This window comes from Mixophyes fleayi, chromosome 2 (genome assembly GCF_038048845.1).
Source record: "Mixophyes fleayi isolate aMixFle1 chromosome 2, aMixFle1.hap1, whole genome shotgun sequence".
Taxonomy (NCBI): Eukaryota; Metazoa; Chordata; class Amphibia; order Anura; family Limnodynastidae; genus Mixophyes; species Mixophyes fleayi.
Window position 1 is genome coordinate 372,386,868 of NC_134403.1, and position 16,439 is coordinate 372,403,306.

The 16,439-nt window shown below is 47.3% G+C and overlaps 1 protein-coding gene across 3 annotated transcripts in view; it reads right to left on the minus strand.

Moving 5' to 3' along the window:
* The window catches only part of TIGIT (T cell immunoreceptor with Ig and ITIM domains), a 36,835-nt gene extending 30,995 nt beyond the window's left edge, over positions 1-5,840 (minus strand). For 2 of the 3 annotated variants that reach the window (XM_075197400.1, XM_075197402.1), the window contains exon 1: positions 5,163-5,489. In XM_075197400.1, the coding sequence (XP_075053501.1) occupies positions 5,163-5,220 (58 nt within the window). In that variant the 5' untranslated portion in view covers positions 5,221-5,489. Of the gene's footprint in view, positions 1-5,162; positions 5,490-5,809 lie in introns of those variants that run through there. The other variant, XM_075197401.1, reaches the window with a different exon arrangement.
* Positions 5,841-16,439: the final 10,599 nt, after the last annotated feature.

Below are 16,439 nucleotides of genomic sequence, written 5' to 3' on the forward strand. Positions count from 1 at the left end.
GAGGGACATGTACGGAGATGGGGAAGAGGGACATGTACAGTGATGGGGGAGGGGGACATGTACGGTGATGGGGGAGGGGGACATATACGGAGAGGGGAAAGAGGGTCATGTACGGAGATGGGGAGAGGGACATGTAGGGAGATGGGGAGAGGGACATGTACAGAGATGGGGAGAGGGACATGTACGGAGATGGGGAGAGGGACATGTACGGAGATGGGGAGAGGGACATGTACAGAGATGGGGAAGAGGGACATGTACGGTGATGGGGGAGCGGGACATGTACGGAGATGGGAAAGAGGGTCATGTACGGAGATGGGGAGAGGGACATGTACGGAGATGGGGAGAGGGACATGTACGGAGATGGGGGAGGGGGACATGTACGGTGATGGGGGAGGGGGACATGTACGGTGATGGGGGAGGGGGACATGTACGGAGATGGGGAAGAGGGACATGTATGGAGATGGGGGAGGGGGACATGTATGGACATGGGGAAGAGGGACATGTACGGAGATGGGGAAGAGGGACATGTACGGAGATGGGGAAGAGACATGTACGGTGATGGGGGAGGGGGACATGTACGGTGATGGGGGAGGGGGACATGTACGGTGATGGGGGAGGGGGACATGTACGGAGATGGGGGAGGGGGACATGTATGGAGATGGGGAAGAGGGACATGTACGGAGATGGGGGAGGGGGACATGTACGGTGATGGGGGAGGGGGACATGTACGGAGATGGGGAAGAGGGTCATGTACGGAGATGGGGGAGGGGGACATGTACGGTGATGGGGGAGGGGGACATGTACGGAGATGGGGAAGAGGGTCATGTACGGAGATGGGGAAGAGGAACATGTACGGACATGGGGGTGGGGGACATGTACGGACATGGGGAAGAGGGACATGTACGGAGATGGGGAGGGGGACATGTACGGTAATGGGGGAGGGGGACATGTACGGAGATGGGGGAGGGGGACATGTACGGAGATGGGGAAGAGGGACATGTACGGAGATGGGGGAGGGGGACATGTATGGACATGGGGAAGGGGTACATGTACGGACATGGGGGAGGGGGACATGTACAGAGAGGGGAAAGAGGGTCATGTACGGAGATGGGGAGAGGGACATGTAGGGAGATGGAGAGAGGGACATGTACAGAGATGGGGAGAGGGACATGTACGAGATGGGGAGAGGGACATGTACGGAGATGGGGAGAGGGACATGTACAGAGATGGGGAAGAGGGACATGTACGTTGATGGGGGAGCGGGACATGTACGGAGATGGGAAAGAGGGTCATGTACGGAGATGGGGAGAGGGACATGTACGGAGATGGGGAGAGGGACATGTACAGAGATGGGGAGAGGGACATGTACGGAGATGGGGGAGGGGGACATGTACGGTGATGGGGAAGGGGGACATGTACGGAGATGGGGAAGAGGGACATGTACGGAGATGGGGGAGGGGGACATGTACGGACATGGGGAAGGGGGACATGTACGGAGATGGGGAAGAGGGACATGTACGGAGATGGGGAAGAGACATGTACGGTGATGGGGAAGAGACATGTACGGTGATGGGGAAGAGACATGTACTGTGATGGGGAAGAGACATGTACTGTGATGGGGGAGGGGGACATGTACGGTGATGGGGGAGGGGGACATGTACGGTGATGGGGGAGGGGGACATGTACGGTGATGGGGGAGGGGGACATGTACGGTGATGGGGGAGGGGGACATGTACGGAGATGGGGAAGAGGGACATATACGGAGATGGGGGAGGGGGACATGTACGGTGATGGGGGAGGGGGACATGTACGGAGATGGGGAAAAGGGTCATGTACGGAGATGGGGAAGAGGGACATGTACGGACATGGGGGAGGGGGACATGTACGGACATGGGGAAGAGGGACATGTACGGAGATGGGGGAGGGGGACATGTACGGTGATGGGGGAGGGGGACATGTACGGAGTTTGGGGAGGGGGACATGTACGGTGATGGGGGAGGGGGACATGTACGGAGATGGGGGAGGGGGACATGTACGGAGATGGGGGAGGGGGACATGTACGGAGATGGGGAAGAGGGACATGTACGGAGATGGGGGAGGGGGACATGTACGGAGATGGGGGAGGGGGACATGTACAGAGATGGGGAAGAGGGTCATGTACGGAGATGGGGAAGAGGGACATGTACGGAGATGGTGGAGGGGGACATGTACGGACATGGGGAAGGGGGACATGTACGGACATGGGGAGGGGGACATGTACGGACATGGGGGAGGGGGACATGTACGGACATGGGGGAGGGGGACATGTACGGACATGGGGAAGAGGGACATGTACGGAGATGGGGAAGAGGGTCATGTACGAAGATGGGGAGAGGGACATGTACGGAGATGGGGAAGAGGGACATGTACGGTGATGGGGAAGAGGGACATGTACGGTGATGGGGAAGAGGGACATGTACGGAGATGGGGAAGAGGGACATGTACGGTGAAGGGGAAGAGGGTCATGTACGGAGATGGGGAAGAGGGACATGTACGGTGATGGGGAAGAGGGACATGTACGGAGATGGGGAGAGGGACATGTACGGAGATGGGGAGAGGGACATGTACGGAGATGGGGAAGAGGGACATGTACGGTGATGGGGAAGGGGGACATGTACGGTGATGGGGGAGGGGGACATGTACGGTGATGGGGGAGGGTGACATGTACGGAGAGGAAAAGAGGGTCATGTACGGAGATGGGGAGAGGGACATGTAGGGAGATGGGGAGAGGGACATGTAGGGAGATGGGGAGAGGGACATGTACAGAGATGGGGAGAGGGACATGTACGGAGATGGGGAGAGGGACATGTACGGAGATGGGGGAGAGGGACATGTACAGAGATGGGGAAGAGGGACATGTACGGTGATGGGGGAGCGGGACATGTACGGAGATGGGAAAGAGGGTCATGTACGGAGATGGGGAGAGGGACATGTACGGAGATGGGGAGAGGGACATGTACGGAGATGGGGAGAGGGACATGTACGGAGATGGGGAGAGGGACATGTACGGAGATGGGGAAGAGGGACATGTATGGAGATGGGGAAGAGGGACATGTACGGTGATGGGGGAGGGGGACATGTACGGAGATTGGAAAGAGGGTCATGTACGGAGATGGGGAGAGGGACATGTATAGTGATGGGGAGAGGGACATGTGCGGAGATGGGGAGAGGGACACGTACGGAGATGGTGAGAGGGACATGTACGATGATGGGGGAGGGGGACATGTACGGAGATGGGGAAGAGGGTCATGTACGGAGATGGGGAAGAGGGTCATGTACGGAGATGGGGAAGAGGGACATGTACGGAGATGGGGAAGAGGGACATGTGCGGAGATGGGGAAGAGGGTCATGTACGGAGATGGGGAAGAGGGTCATGTACTGAGATGGGTAAGAGGGACATGTACGGAGATGGGGAGAGGGACATGTACGGAGATGGGGAAGAGGGACATGGACGGTGATGGAGGAGGGAGACATGTACTGAGATGGTGGAGGGGGACATGTACGGAGATGGGGAAGAGGGACATGTACTGAGATGGGGGGAGGGGGGACATGTATGGGGGGAGGGGGGGCATGTATGGTAATGGGGGGGCCCTGCCAGATTAATTAGTGCTGGGCCCCATAGTTTCTCATGGCAGCCCTGGCAACATGAATTGTCCAGGCGTAAATTTATATCGTAGCTGGATTTGTTCCTGATTCCCTATGTCCTGGCTGAAACATCCACTGCACATTGGTGCCTACCCCATTCTTACAGGAGATTACAGTGAACAGTATATTTTTCTACATGTTAGTTACAGTTTCTTGTTGGTAATTAGTACAGAAACTGTGAATAAGACATAATGAAAAATATTTAAATACCTACTTTATAACAACCTCAGCCTCCTCATCCTACAAGTTGTATTTTACATGCCCTGTACAGTGACTTCTATATAGACTGAAACATTTTATTATTGTTTTTTTTGTTTTAAAAAAAATCTGCAAATAGCGAGTAAAGTAAATGTCCAATCTATGGGCCTGAAACGGTGACTTTGTGCGTTCAAACCGCAAAATACTTGTTATTCAGATACTTCTTTTTCAGCCGTATCTATTGCTCCAACTACAGGTTGGGTGTAAGTGCTGATTACTAGAGATGACGGCTGTGTATACAGCTAGAACATGTGTTTGTATCAGGAGCAACTGTAAGAATGTATTTTATGTACAGTAGACATTAATAACATTCTAATGAATGTTTATAATGGGAAAAACTTGAAAAAAACAAAAACTTTTTAATGGTTTATCATTAATGACTATATTATTAACAGGTGACATTAATTGAATAGATTTATTTTCTGTGCGTTCTTGTGTGATTCTATATTCCACACAAAGCTGGACGTACCCTGCAGTGTCTCATGTAGCAGAGCAGACTTACACCCGTATACTTATCTTTACATCCACTCTTTGTTGAATTTGGGCGCAAATATACCTGATTTACGCAGAGTTTACAAGCAACGCTCATTGCGCTCAGTATGCCTTAATAAATTGGGCCCTATATCTACTGAAGCTGTATGAAATATATAATCCGGCATCGTGGAATATAATTTGGGTGAAGAGTAAGGTGCTTCCCTGCACCTCACCCACATGATCAGCTGTTGCCACCTTGTTCACTGAATGATGAACACATGGGCAATGGCAGAAGTCCAACAAGTTGCTCCTGATTACAAACACATGTTGTAGCTGCATACACAGCCGTCATCACTATCACTTACACCTGACCTATAGCTGGTGCCAATGATACGATGGAGGTTCTCGGCCTCAGCAGACCCTTACTGTCCTCCCCTTCCCCACCCCGTTCTGCCATTCAAATCGTAGGCAGTCTGTGGTGTCATTTATGTGCGAACATGAACTGCGTTATTTGGCGCAAGTTTCGGTTTTGCCTTGTGCAGTGCAAAAATATGCAAAATACGCCACATAAATGGATTTACGTCCCTTAATGAATCAGACCCATAATGTCACAAAGTCTTCCTGCCCCCGGAATCATTTACAAAGAGCCCAGAGAGACTAATCAGACGGGTGCTTCAAATATCAAGTAGGTGCTATGTAAATAAAAGGTTAATATTAACAGTGTTGAATCCACCTGTGAATCTTACCTGTGAGGTGTAGGAGACAAGAGAGCAGCAGACTGAGGTGGGCTTGGTGCATATTCATCGTGATGTACTATGGAGGACATCACCTCAGCATCAGGTACTCATTGAACAAGCTACAGACAGCAGCGATTGTGAAAGGAGAATTAACAGAAGCTCTGTCCAGTCCACAGAGTAAAGGAAACTATATAACCTCAAGCGCATCACTGTGGGGGCGAGGACGATGTACTGAGACTTAGTGTGAACTAGAAAACACCACGACCTGAATGTCTATAGAATCTGATAACTGCAGACGGTGTTATTCAAACCTACGTAAGAAAAACCTTCTGGGTCCTATAGATGAGAGAAGAGACAAAACTGGGTAAATCTGAGTCACAGGGCAGCAAATGCAGCAACTGAACTCTACACACACATTATAGAGACACAACATCTATAGTACAAAACACTGCACAGAACGTCACACACAAGATGTGTTTATTTCATATTATACAAGAACATGTGTGTGCGTTGTGAAGATTTATAAAAGATTATCAGAACTCTCCTGCAATAAGTTTAACATCACCTAACTTGTTTCACATTGCAAGAATGTTACCACCCTACGTTTTAGCAAAATAACCAAGTTAGACCAATATTTTCTCTCTGAAAATACTTACCCATGTTAAACTGTTGCAACATTATTAACTGCTCAGTATCACTTCTCTAATCCTCCAGGCTGGATTATATATTTAATTCCTCTTTTAATATTTAATTCCCTATTTTGGATGATCAACCCCACAAAAACATGTTTTCTAACCATGGTTACCAACTATTTATTCTTCACCTACGGGAGATTCCAGAGGGGAGATGAATTGGCTGTATGGGTGGGAGCAAAGCACCACAAATCTCATAATTTTAACACAGTGGCGAAATGGCGCCATTGCATCATTTTTCCGCGGGGGTGGGGCTAAAATGACACAAATTGCATCATAGGGGCCCCATTCCGCCCACTTCAGTGTGAGCGGCCTTCTTTCCCGGGAGTCCGGGGGACTTACCTGGAATTCGGGAGTGTCCCAGACATTCTGGAATAGTGTGCAAGTATATTTGTAACCCACCCATAAGTATACCCCAGCCCCTCTCTATATGATAAGTTGGGCTGGGGTTATACAACAACGCTGGGCTGACCATGCCGGAATGTCTGTCTCTTGTTCTGGCCTGGAGGATTTATGGTCTTTAAACTGCAGGAAACAACAAGACGAGTTGGTGTCACAGAGTTATTGAGTGTATGGGGCACAGAGCGTCTGATTTTATGATACTCTTTAGGATTTTTCAGTCCTGAGAGTATTCTTGAAATATCCAACACCAAAAATGTGGGGGTAGATTTATCAAACCTTCTAAACAAAGATGGGAGTGTTTCCCAGAGCAACCAATCAGATTCTAGCTATCTAGCTATCAAGTTCTAGAATGTAGTAGTCAACTGTTAGTATCTGATTAGTTACTATGGATACATCTCCACTTTTCCTTAAACAATGTGCTGCTGATCATGTCCTATGATCCAGTCCTGTGTGCTCACCCCCCTCCCCCAGGCTAGAATTTGCCATCCGCCTCTGTCATACAGTACTGTAAATTATATGTAATTAGCAGTCACTGAGGAGTTCTGGCCACTGACTTTTATACACAATTATAAGGTGACTTCTGTGATCATTTATACGGGAGGCATTATATCCTATAATACACAAGTTTTCTTCATCATCACTGAAGTGATGACATCAGAACACACTGATTATAAGTGATATTATTTACACATATTATCTACTGAAGTTTATACATATAACATTGCTTCTACATTATCTTTTATCACATCAAACAGTGTTACATTATAACAGATTCTACAGTATAATTGATATATGTTGGTCTGTGGTGTGAACAGCTTTTCCTGCACACTGTATTGTACTCATACAGTTTGTCAGAAGTGTCCTTAGCATCCTAACGGGGTGCAAAGTCCTGGCCACGACCTCTAGTTGTTTGTTATGTAGTAATAATAATAATAATAATAATAATATATTTGTGGGCGCACGTTTTACTATGAAACCAACTCGCTTCACCCCGATTTATAGTGGTGAAAAAATTCAATTACATTTCAAGAACGCTCCTGATATTTAATAGCCTTTGCATACACATAAACAACTGACCACTAGTTGGGGGAAAATCATGGCGGTGTTGGTGGTCCTCAAGATTCCCAGGTGGACAATTTGTTCCACCAGCAGCTTTTCTGAAAGTAACGCGCTGCTTCCGTAACAATGAAGTCAGCCGTCCCTTAGACACGCTATTTAAAATTTTTCTTAGACAAATAAAAGGTACCTAACGGTGCTTTATTACAAAAAAACGTGTCCTACACAGTTTGCTGCACTTTGATTCGGTGAAAATAACATCATCATCATCACCACTTATTTATATAGCGCCACTGATTCTGCAGCGCTGTACAGAGAACTCACTCACATCAGTCCCTGCCCCATTGGAGCTTACAGTCTAAATTCCCTAACATACACACACACAGAGAGACAGACGTAGAAGTAACATTCACTGAAATGTCAGGGAAATAGTTAAACATCCTTATCCCCCCTCCCCCACTCGCCAACGCCACATTCTCAGTTTCATTAGACAGAAAGTGGAATATGAGAAATGTTCTCTACCACAAATTTCTGTCACTCGCTCTATAGAGTCGGACAATACTCCAGGTATCGGTTTTACTTCCCCTTCAGTGTGTTCAGCGCTGATAAGATCAGCTCCAAACTCTCCTAATGAATCACAGAGTCAGCAGCACCAGTGTCATGTGGAAAGTTTATTCACTATATAAACAGGCAGCTTCTAGGTCAAATGGTATAACTACCATAGGGGCAGGGAGCTGCCCTGAGCCCACAGCCAAAGTCCCGTGGGTATATGTGAGTTTTTCATCATGGGGTGGGAACTGATGGCACCTACAAACTTTTGCTAAGCGACTCACAAATGTCTAGTTACGCCCCTATCTTGGTCCTAGCTGGACCTTTGTGGAGCCAGACAGTTACCCCAGAGGTACTGTTACTTTTTCTTCATTTTACTGGTCTTTAGCAGCTGGGACTAGTTGGTTAGGATACGAGTGACGATCACCACACATCCCGGTGCAAAGCTCTGCGGTGAGAACTCCCGCCTGCTGCAGTCACATGACCCAATGAGCCAGAGGAGGAACTAGCGAGCTGTGGGCCCCGGTGGAGGGAAGCGAGGAGGAGGGAACCAGGGCCCACAGCTCGCCAGTTTTCAGTGCAGCGGGCCCCATTATCTCCATGAGCCCTGGTCCACAGTACCTGCTGCACCAAAGGTAGTTCCGCCACTGTAGTGAGCGCTGAGTGCAACAGACTGCGCGCTCTTCCTCCTTCACTTGTTCGCTAATAAGCCTGACTCCATTCTACTGGTCACATCTGGGGTACAACTAACCTGGACCTAAGCCCCCAGCTGCTCAGACTTAGTACTGTCCCTGAACGGAAGCCTCAATGTCCACTTACTATAGAAAGATAAACTTGATAGTAGACAATACCAGTAAACCAGCAAATGCAGATGAGCTGCACCAGGTAAGTTTAGTCGGTAGTGTCACAACCACTTTGTTCCCGTACCCCAAGTTTTCATAAATCTCATCAGCAGCGCAGCTGAGCTCTGGTCGCTAATACCTCCTGCTCACAACAATACTAATATATCCCTGGACATGATCAAGTTACAACTGTACCAGACACTGGAAATTGCATAAGACAAGTCGTACTGTGCAATTCTCAGTACAACCACAGGAACTTTATCAATGACAGAGGAGCAAATGTTTTTACAGCCAGGACTGTCCCAGACATTGGTTATGGTTGGCTACTATAAAGCACTAATGTGTATTAAAGCTGATGCAGTGTAAAGTACACCTGTCACCTACACGCAGCGGTGGCCGCCATGTTTGTGGACTGAACCTATATTCCCAGGAATGTAGCTATCCACCAGGAAAGCTGTATTACGACCTACAGTGATGAACATATTTGTTTACCAGGTTAATATGGTTGTGGAAGGGGTGTGTAAGCTGGAGGACCAATCAGAAGCCGCAATGTCCTCCCTCTCACACACCTGGTCCAGTGAGATGAACCTTAAAGCCCTGGAGCAGCCCCCGAGGATCCAGGGAGGGGAGGAGCTAATGAGCTGCAGATGGTTAAAGATTTATTCACTAAATGTAACACTTTAAAGAATGTTTGGTCAATCATTTTGTTACACTGAGAAACGCGCTGTAGTATAAATGAAAAAATAATATATTTTCCGAAAAATGGAAAATACGACGATATGTAAACACTATTAAAAAACAATTGTCCGTTTTTGCAGAGATATTTTCACCACCAAACCAGTAGTGAAACCTGATTGGTTCTGCTGCTAGAGAAACGGACCAATCCAGACTCATTTTGCTAATTTATTTAGTCTTTACTGTAATATATAATTTTATTTATTTCACTGAATCCTTTATTCGTTTCATACTTTCTATCTACTTGTTCATTCATTTTCTTTATTTAATTTTCTTCATTTATCAATCCTTCCAATCCTGCAATTATAACATGAAAATCTATTTGTCATTTTATACATATATTACTATTTTCTTTACTTGTTTATTCATGCAATTATACATTAATTCATGCACACATGTAACATCTATTGTCATTTGATCTTAAGTGATTGTTAATTGTATCCCCCATCTATGCTCTGACACATATGGATTTCCTGTATATTATTAGCAAAGAACATCAGTTCTATCTAATTATCTGCAATATGTCTCTATTTATAGAGTCCCAACAGTTCTGACCCTCGTATACAAGTGTCATCGGCTCTTTTACACCCTCCCCACTCTCTGGTCTCGCATTTCCCTCTTCTCTACCACTTTATCCATCATTTCTCTTATCTCTCTAATTTCTCACTGATCTCCTCCCGTACTTCTCGCCTTGTTTCCCTTCTCTTCTTTCTCATCATCTTTTATTTCTTTCCCTTATCCTCCACTTACTAGTTATACCACTAATATGGGTGTAACTAACTTATAGTTAACGCTTTTTTTGTAAGAAAAAAGGTGCCGCAACTCACCTATTTCTGCTCCCCTCATTTTTTGTAGCCCTCTCTTTCTGTCCCCCTCCTTTTTCTGTAGTCCTCTCTTTCTGTCCCCCTCCTTTTTCTGTAGTCCTCTCTTTCTGTCCCCCTCCTTTTTCTGTAGTCCTCTCTTTCTGTCCCCCTCCTTTTTCTGTAGTCCTCTCTTTCTGCCCCCCTCGTTTTTCTGTAGTCCTCTCTTTCTGTCCCCCTCATTTTTCTGTAGTCCTCTCTTTCTGTCCCCCTCCTTTTTCTGTAGTCCTCTCTTTCTGTCCCCCTCCTTTTTCTGTAGTCCTCTCTTTCTGTCCCCCTCGTTTTTCTGTAGTCCTCTCTTTCTGTCCCCCTCGTTTTTCTGTAGTCCTCTCTTTCTGTCCCCCTCGTTTTTCTGTAGTCCTCTCTTTCTGTCCCCCTCGTTTTTCTGTAGTCCTCTCTTTCTGTCCCCCTCGTTTTTCTGTAGTCCTCTCTTTCTGTCCCCCTCGTTTTTCTGTAGTCCTCTCTTTCTGCCCCCCTCGTTTTTCTGTAGTCCTCTCTTTCTGTCCCCCTTGTTTTTCTGTAGTCCTCTCTTTCTGTCCCCCTTGTTTTTCTGTAGTCCTCTCTTTCTGTCCCCCTTGTTTTTCTGTAGTCCTCTCTTTCTGTCCCCCTTGTTTTTCTGTAGTCCTCTCTTTCTGTCCCCCTTGTTTTTCTGTAGTCCTCTCTTTCTGTCCCCCTCTCTTTCTGCGTCCCTTCCTCCATTTTCTGTACTTACCTTCTCTGCTTGTTTGATTGATCCCAGCTCCTCTCACTGGCAGCGTTGTGACGCCACGAGCCAGAAGCCAGCACAGGACACACACTAAGATGCGCTGCTGCACTGTAGCAGCACCGCAAAGAGAACAAAAATGATAGAAGTCGCAAACATCAAATGTTCAAAAGTTAATTTTAAAACTTGGAAAATCTGTCAAAAAAAGGAGCCGAAACTCGCTTTAGGTGCGTTCTATGACAACAAAAGCACTGATTATAGACATAGATTATAAGCTTGTGAGCAGCCTTCTCACCTCTTTGTCTGTTTTACCCAGTTTGTTTATTAGTTTATTATGTTTGTCCCCAATTGTAAAGCGCTACGGAATATGTTGGCGCTATATAAATAAATGATGATGATGATATTTCTCCAGATCTCAGAATTTTATTCTCATGTCTCCTGATAACCAACACAACCCATCTCCACAACCGCACTCACATTCCTTCAAAACAACTAATCAGACCCATCCCTCTACCTCAACGCTCTCCCCATAGAGCGGACCTGAAGAATTACACTTACAGTAATGTACGCCAGCCTGAGCTGTATGTATCTGTATGTATCTGAACTGGCGTACATTACCGCATGGGTAATTGCATTTTCTGAACTTGCTAAATTGCGGTACAGAGCAGTCCCCATACACATTTAAGGGGATTGCTCTGGATTCCAAAGCAAAATGCAAAGCAGCAGATAGCTATGATATCTATGATATGTGCATCTGTCCCCCCAATTTAATGGGGGGAATTGAATGTTAAAAAACAATAATAAATAGACCCCAATAAGTGGCAGACAACATGTTTGTAGCATGTACACTTATCTCCTCCAAATACACCAAAATGCATTAGTGGTTCTACCAGCTGATCCCACTGTGCCTTGTAAGGGGATGAGGGGCACTGTGCACCTGAAATCATGGTGCCAATGTCACCACTAAGAGAGGCCGAGGAGAATTATGGGCCGTGCCAGTACTGAAGGAGGAAGCTGCTAATAGTGTTCAAATAGAAAGTTACAACAACTTTATTTTGTTTATTGTGGAGTCATTTGTTTTAATTTTTTTAACATTTCATTTTGACCTTTGTCTGATTAAATTCTGTTGTTTTTTTTTTATAACTTCTCGACACTCTGCATTTATTTTTGGAAACTCACACACTACTTTTTCCATATTGCGCCCGTGTCAGAGATAACGACGTTCTGCTGCTTTACATTTAATGATGCGCTGAGAATGAGGATAATGACTCTAGATGTGGCTGTGTTCAGCCGATCTCCTCCTCACTGTCAGGAGGCCCCATAATACTGACAGCGCTTCGACTTGGTGTTGCGCCCCTGCTTCCTCAGCTCGTTTACGTTCATTGTCTGTGGAAAGTATCAGAGAATGAGACGGTGAGTAATTCGCTCCAGGCAGCTCTGTCACACTACAGTCACATTGTGTACAGATAGATGGTGTCGTGTTGGAAAATCTGCTTAAAATTGGTACTAGGTTTAATTTCAGCCATTTACATCAAGTAGGGTACAGCAGCCGCAAGAAACCTTCTGCACTGTCCCACAGTAACCAAATGTTTACATCATTCAGACAGTTCGCAAAATTCATGTATCTGTGTCTAATTATATTTGTAATTAATGCATGGACTGGACACATAAAAGATCACTTTAGCAGAGTTGGCCAATTAAACATATAATATGTGACTAAGGGGTCTATTTATGACCAAACTTAAATTGCTCACGTTCATTTTAATTTTTTATCACAATGATAAGAAATTATTTAATGTAGCAATTTATTAAAACTGATTAGCTGGGACAGTGAATGATTTATAGCACAGTGATCACAATCACTTTACTTACAAGGCGCTGTGGTCTGGTAAAATCTGCGATGGGGAGGAGCCCGACGCTGGAAAGATCTGAAGAACTATCTCCTGCGACACTCTACCCATAGGTTATAACGGCTAGCGCCATCGTCAGATCGCGTTACCTGCCAAGGTCAAGCTCCTTACTTCAGAGCTTGATAATTAGGGCAAAATTGCACATACAGGGACTGGATTTGTGATTGAAGATGCTGGAACCTCAGCAGATGTTGAAGATATCTGGTGCAGTCCTCCATTAATAAATAGCCTTGTTACTTGTTAAACTGCAGTTGTCAGGGAATTATAGGCTGATAAAAAGGCCCCTAAGAATCCCGGCTTAGACACAGGTGTCTGCATATTACAGTGTGTCACGTGTAAACATGCATCTTAATATGGCAGGGTGCTGAAGGTTGTACGTGTACCATGTGACCACATCCCTCACCCACTTCAAATGAATGCGATGTTTGTAGAACTCTATTAATAAACTATTAATGTGAATTGGGAAGACAGTTGGTTACATCAGATAAAATCTAGTATGGAATTTGGACAGATGGTTGATTTACATTTTATTTGGCACTGTGAGGATACCGGGTTTAACGGAACCCTCTGTGCCGCACTGCTGGCCTACCTGGTACCTATCCAAAGTTCAAAATCACCCAGGCAAATATCCGAAATATAATGAATAAGTTTATTTAACATAATGATAGCACCAAACAGCAATAAGCATATTAAATAATACCCTGCAACAAATAACATTACAGTCTGGCACAGACAACATACAGGGTATAATGAAAACACCTCCCCAGTTTCCTAGCCACTCTCAGGGGTACCGTCTATCCCAACTCCTCCTGGCCACCAGCAAGGCAGCGGTCCTGAGTCACTGTCACTCTGCTTTTGGCAGGCACACAGCTCCCCAAGACCTGGAAAGGCAGATCAGTACAAAGGCAGTACTCAGGGGAGGGCTGGCAAGTTTCATCCCAGAGGGCAAGACTCAGCAGCCTATATTAAAGGAAGTAAAATGCAGGTGGCCAAGTGACCCAGCCCAAGGTAGCCCACTATGGGACCTGCCCGGGGGACAGATGCCCCTCCCCCTCCAGCGCAGCCTGCCCCTGGCAGTACTCCACTGATCCATTGTCCCTTGCCTGCCAGGGCAGAGACTGAGGCCTCAGCGCCAGCCTGACTTCAGCTATCACTCGGTAGTGAATGCTCATCTGCTGTTTTCTGGAGCTCGTTGTAAAGGCAGAAATGACCTTCTCAGGAGTTTCAGGACCTGCCTGATTGGTCCTTTCCGGTGTTTACCTTTTCACAGATAGCAGATGATTTGCTCTTGATACAATTAGGGACAGGTATTGTTCTTTGGCTGCACAGTAGAGTTTGTTTAAACAGGAGAAATCACAATCCAGACACATTACATTTAAATACACAATGCAGTCCTCTGTAATTAAACATAGAGCTCTGTCTGTGGACCTTTTCCCCATCTTAACACATGAGACCTCCTGGTGTGATGTACATTTGTAAGCACCTGCGGGGAATAGGACAGACGCACACAGAAGAACTTACCTTACAAATGATGGTCGCCTCCTGTCCGCTTCCAATACACCCCAGCCGCAGTTCGATCCCAGCAGATCAGCAACCGAACCTCTGTTATCTCCAACCACTTCCCTCTACAGAAGAAACAGGAATTACGGCTCTGCCTACCAGGAAAGGGCTGTCCGAGATTACGACAATGAGCGTAGACACTCTAGTCAAGCTCGCTTGCCGCCACCTCGCTTTGCTCTTGCCAAGGAGCGGGGCTACAGGCACTTGAGACCAGGAACAGTCCCGCCTCAAGCACCTCGCACACCTCTCGTGAGGGCCTAACCGAAAGAGGGAATTGAGCGTTATACTCACTGGGGCACTCCCACTTCCGGTCCCTGCTTTCCTGCTCCTCCCGACACCTGCGGATGACAAGTAACACACAGCCTCCCTCTGCTCTATCAGTGAGGCTAAGATGTACACCCACAACACTAAACTTACTACAACAGGCGATCCGACACTAACAACTCTCTAATGGCCGGCAACGCAACTAGAATAAACAACTATAACACTAACTGGGTGTGGTGTACTAACGGGACCTACTCACTGTACTCTACGGGAAACACCAACCGGTGTTCACGATCTATTCCAGAGGGCTGTTCCTAACACCCTCATCCAGGTCGTACCAAGAAGACTGTCTTCTTGCTATGGGGTCACCCACAGAGTCCTAAGGACCGGCTGCACAAGGCCCGAAAGAGGCTCACTGGAACAGCACACCAACCTGAGAGACGACTGCCGCACGGAACAGGCGATCGTCTCCGCAATAAGCCGGCCGACTGCCTCCACTCAGGCGGAACACGTATCCCACTCCGGAACCGCCAGAGAACCTGCACGGAACATAGGACTGGGACACTCAACCAGAACCACGGGCCGCCCCTGGAACTCAATTGAGTTGTGCTGCACTGCCAGTGAGGTACTCGAATGCCACCTCTGGAAACCAGCGTAATCCCAGGGACCTACGGGACGGGAAAACTATGTGTGTTCTTTCCCTGGCTATGTGTAAGCTGGTAACTACACTTATCTCCACAGTACAGGAAAACAACAAGTACAAGAGCCTACCTTTAATGGGGGCCTGACGTCTTGCATCTGGAAAGGAATGCACAGCACACCAAAATACAATATACAAGCAATATTTGCCGCACAGACAGAATAATACAGTACTACAGTATATGGCAAGCTAATCACACAAGTACACAGCTGCTAGCTAACCAGACAGTTACTACAGCACCAACAGGAGCCTTCTGCTTTACTGTTACCTTCCTTCTCTCAGTGTACTCAACTCACACGCAGGACCGCACCTACTCTGCTGAGGGCTCTCACGCCACTGACTACACCACCAGGGCCTTATGCCCTACACCATGGGCCTCTCTGCCCAGCTGACGACAGAGCCTGTGCTTTGATTATGGGCCTTAGCCCCCTCTTTACCTTGGGCTCTGAGCCCACTGACTAGGGCCTTGTGCCCTTCTGCTTATGGCCTCTAGGCCTCTAACTAGGGCCTTGTGCCCTGCCTCCCAGAGGCACTAGCCCCTGCTTAATGAGGCCTGGTGGCCTTCCTCGCTATGGCCTCTAGACCACTATCTAACTACAAGGGCCTTGTGCCCTTAATACACTATGGGCTTATAGCCCCCTCTCTGACTAACTAGGGCCTTGTGCCCTTTTAACACTAGGGGCTATCAGCCCACTAACTGCAAGGGCCTATTGCCCAGCTCCCTGGGCCTTGTGCCCCTAACTTGTACCACGGGCCTAGCGCCCGACTGTGCCCACGGGCCTTGTGCCCGAATGAACGCTGATTATACTTACCTGCTCTGCGCAGGATACTCAACTTGCCCCGCAGTCTTCTTCCGCCGGGTCTTCCAGACCCTCCAGCCGGCGGCGCCTCTTCTCCGCTTTGGCGCAGATCCTCCAGCCGCTCTAAGAGCGGGGGCGCTCTCAGCCCTGACAAGGCACCCTGCCACTTCCGGTGTCTTCGGTTTCTTGATCCGCCGCTCTGGCGGTTTATAT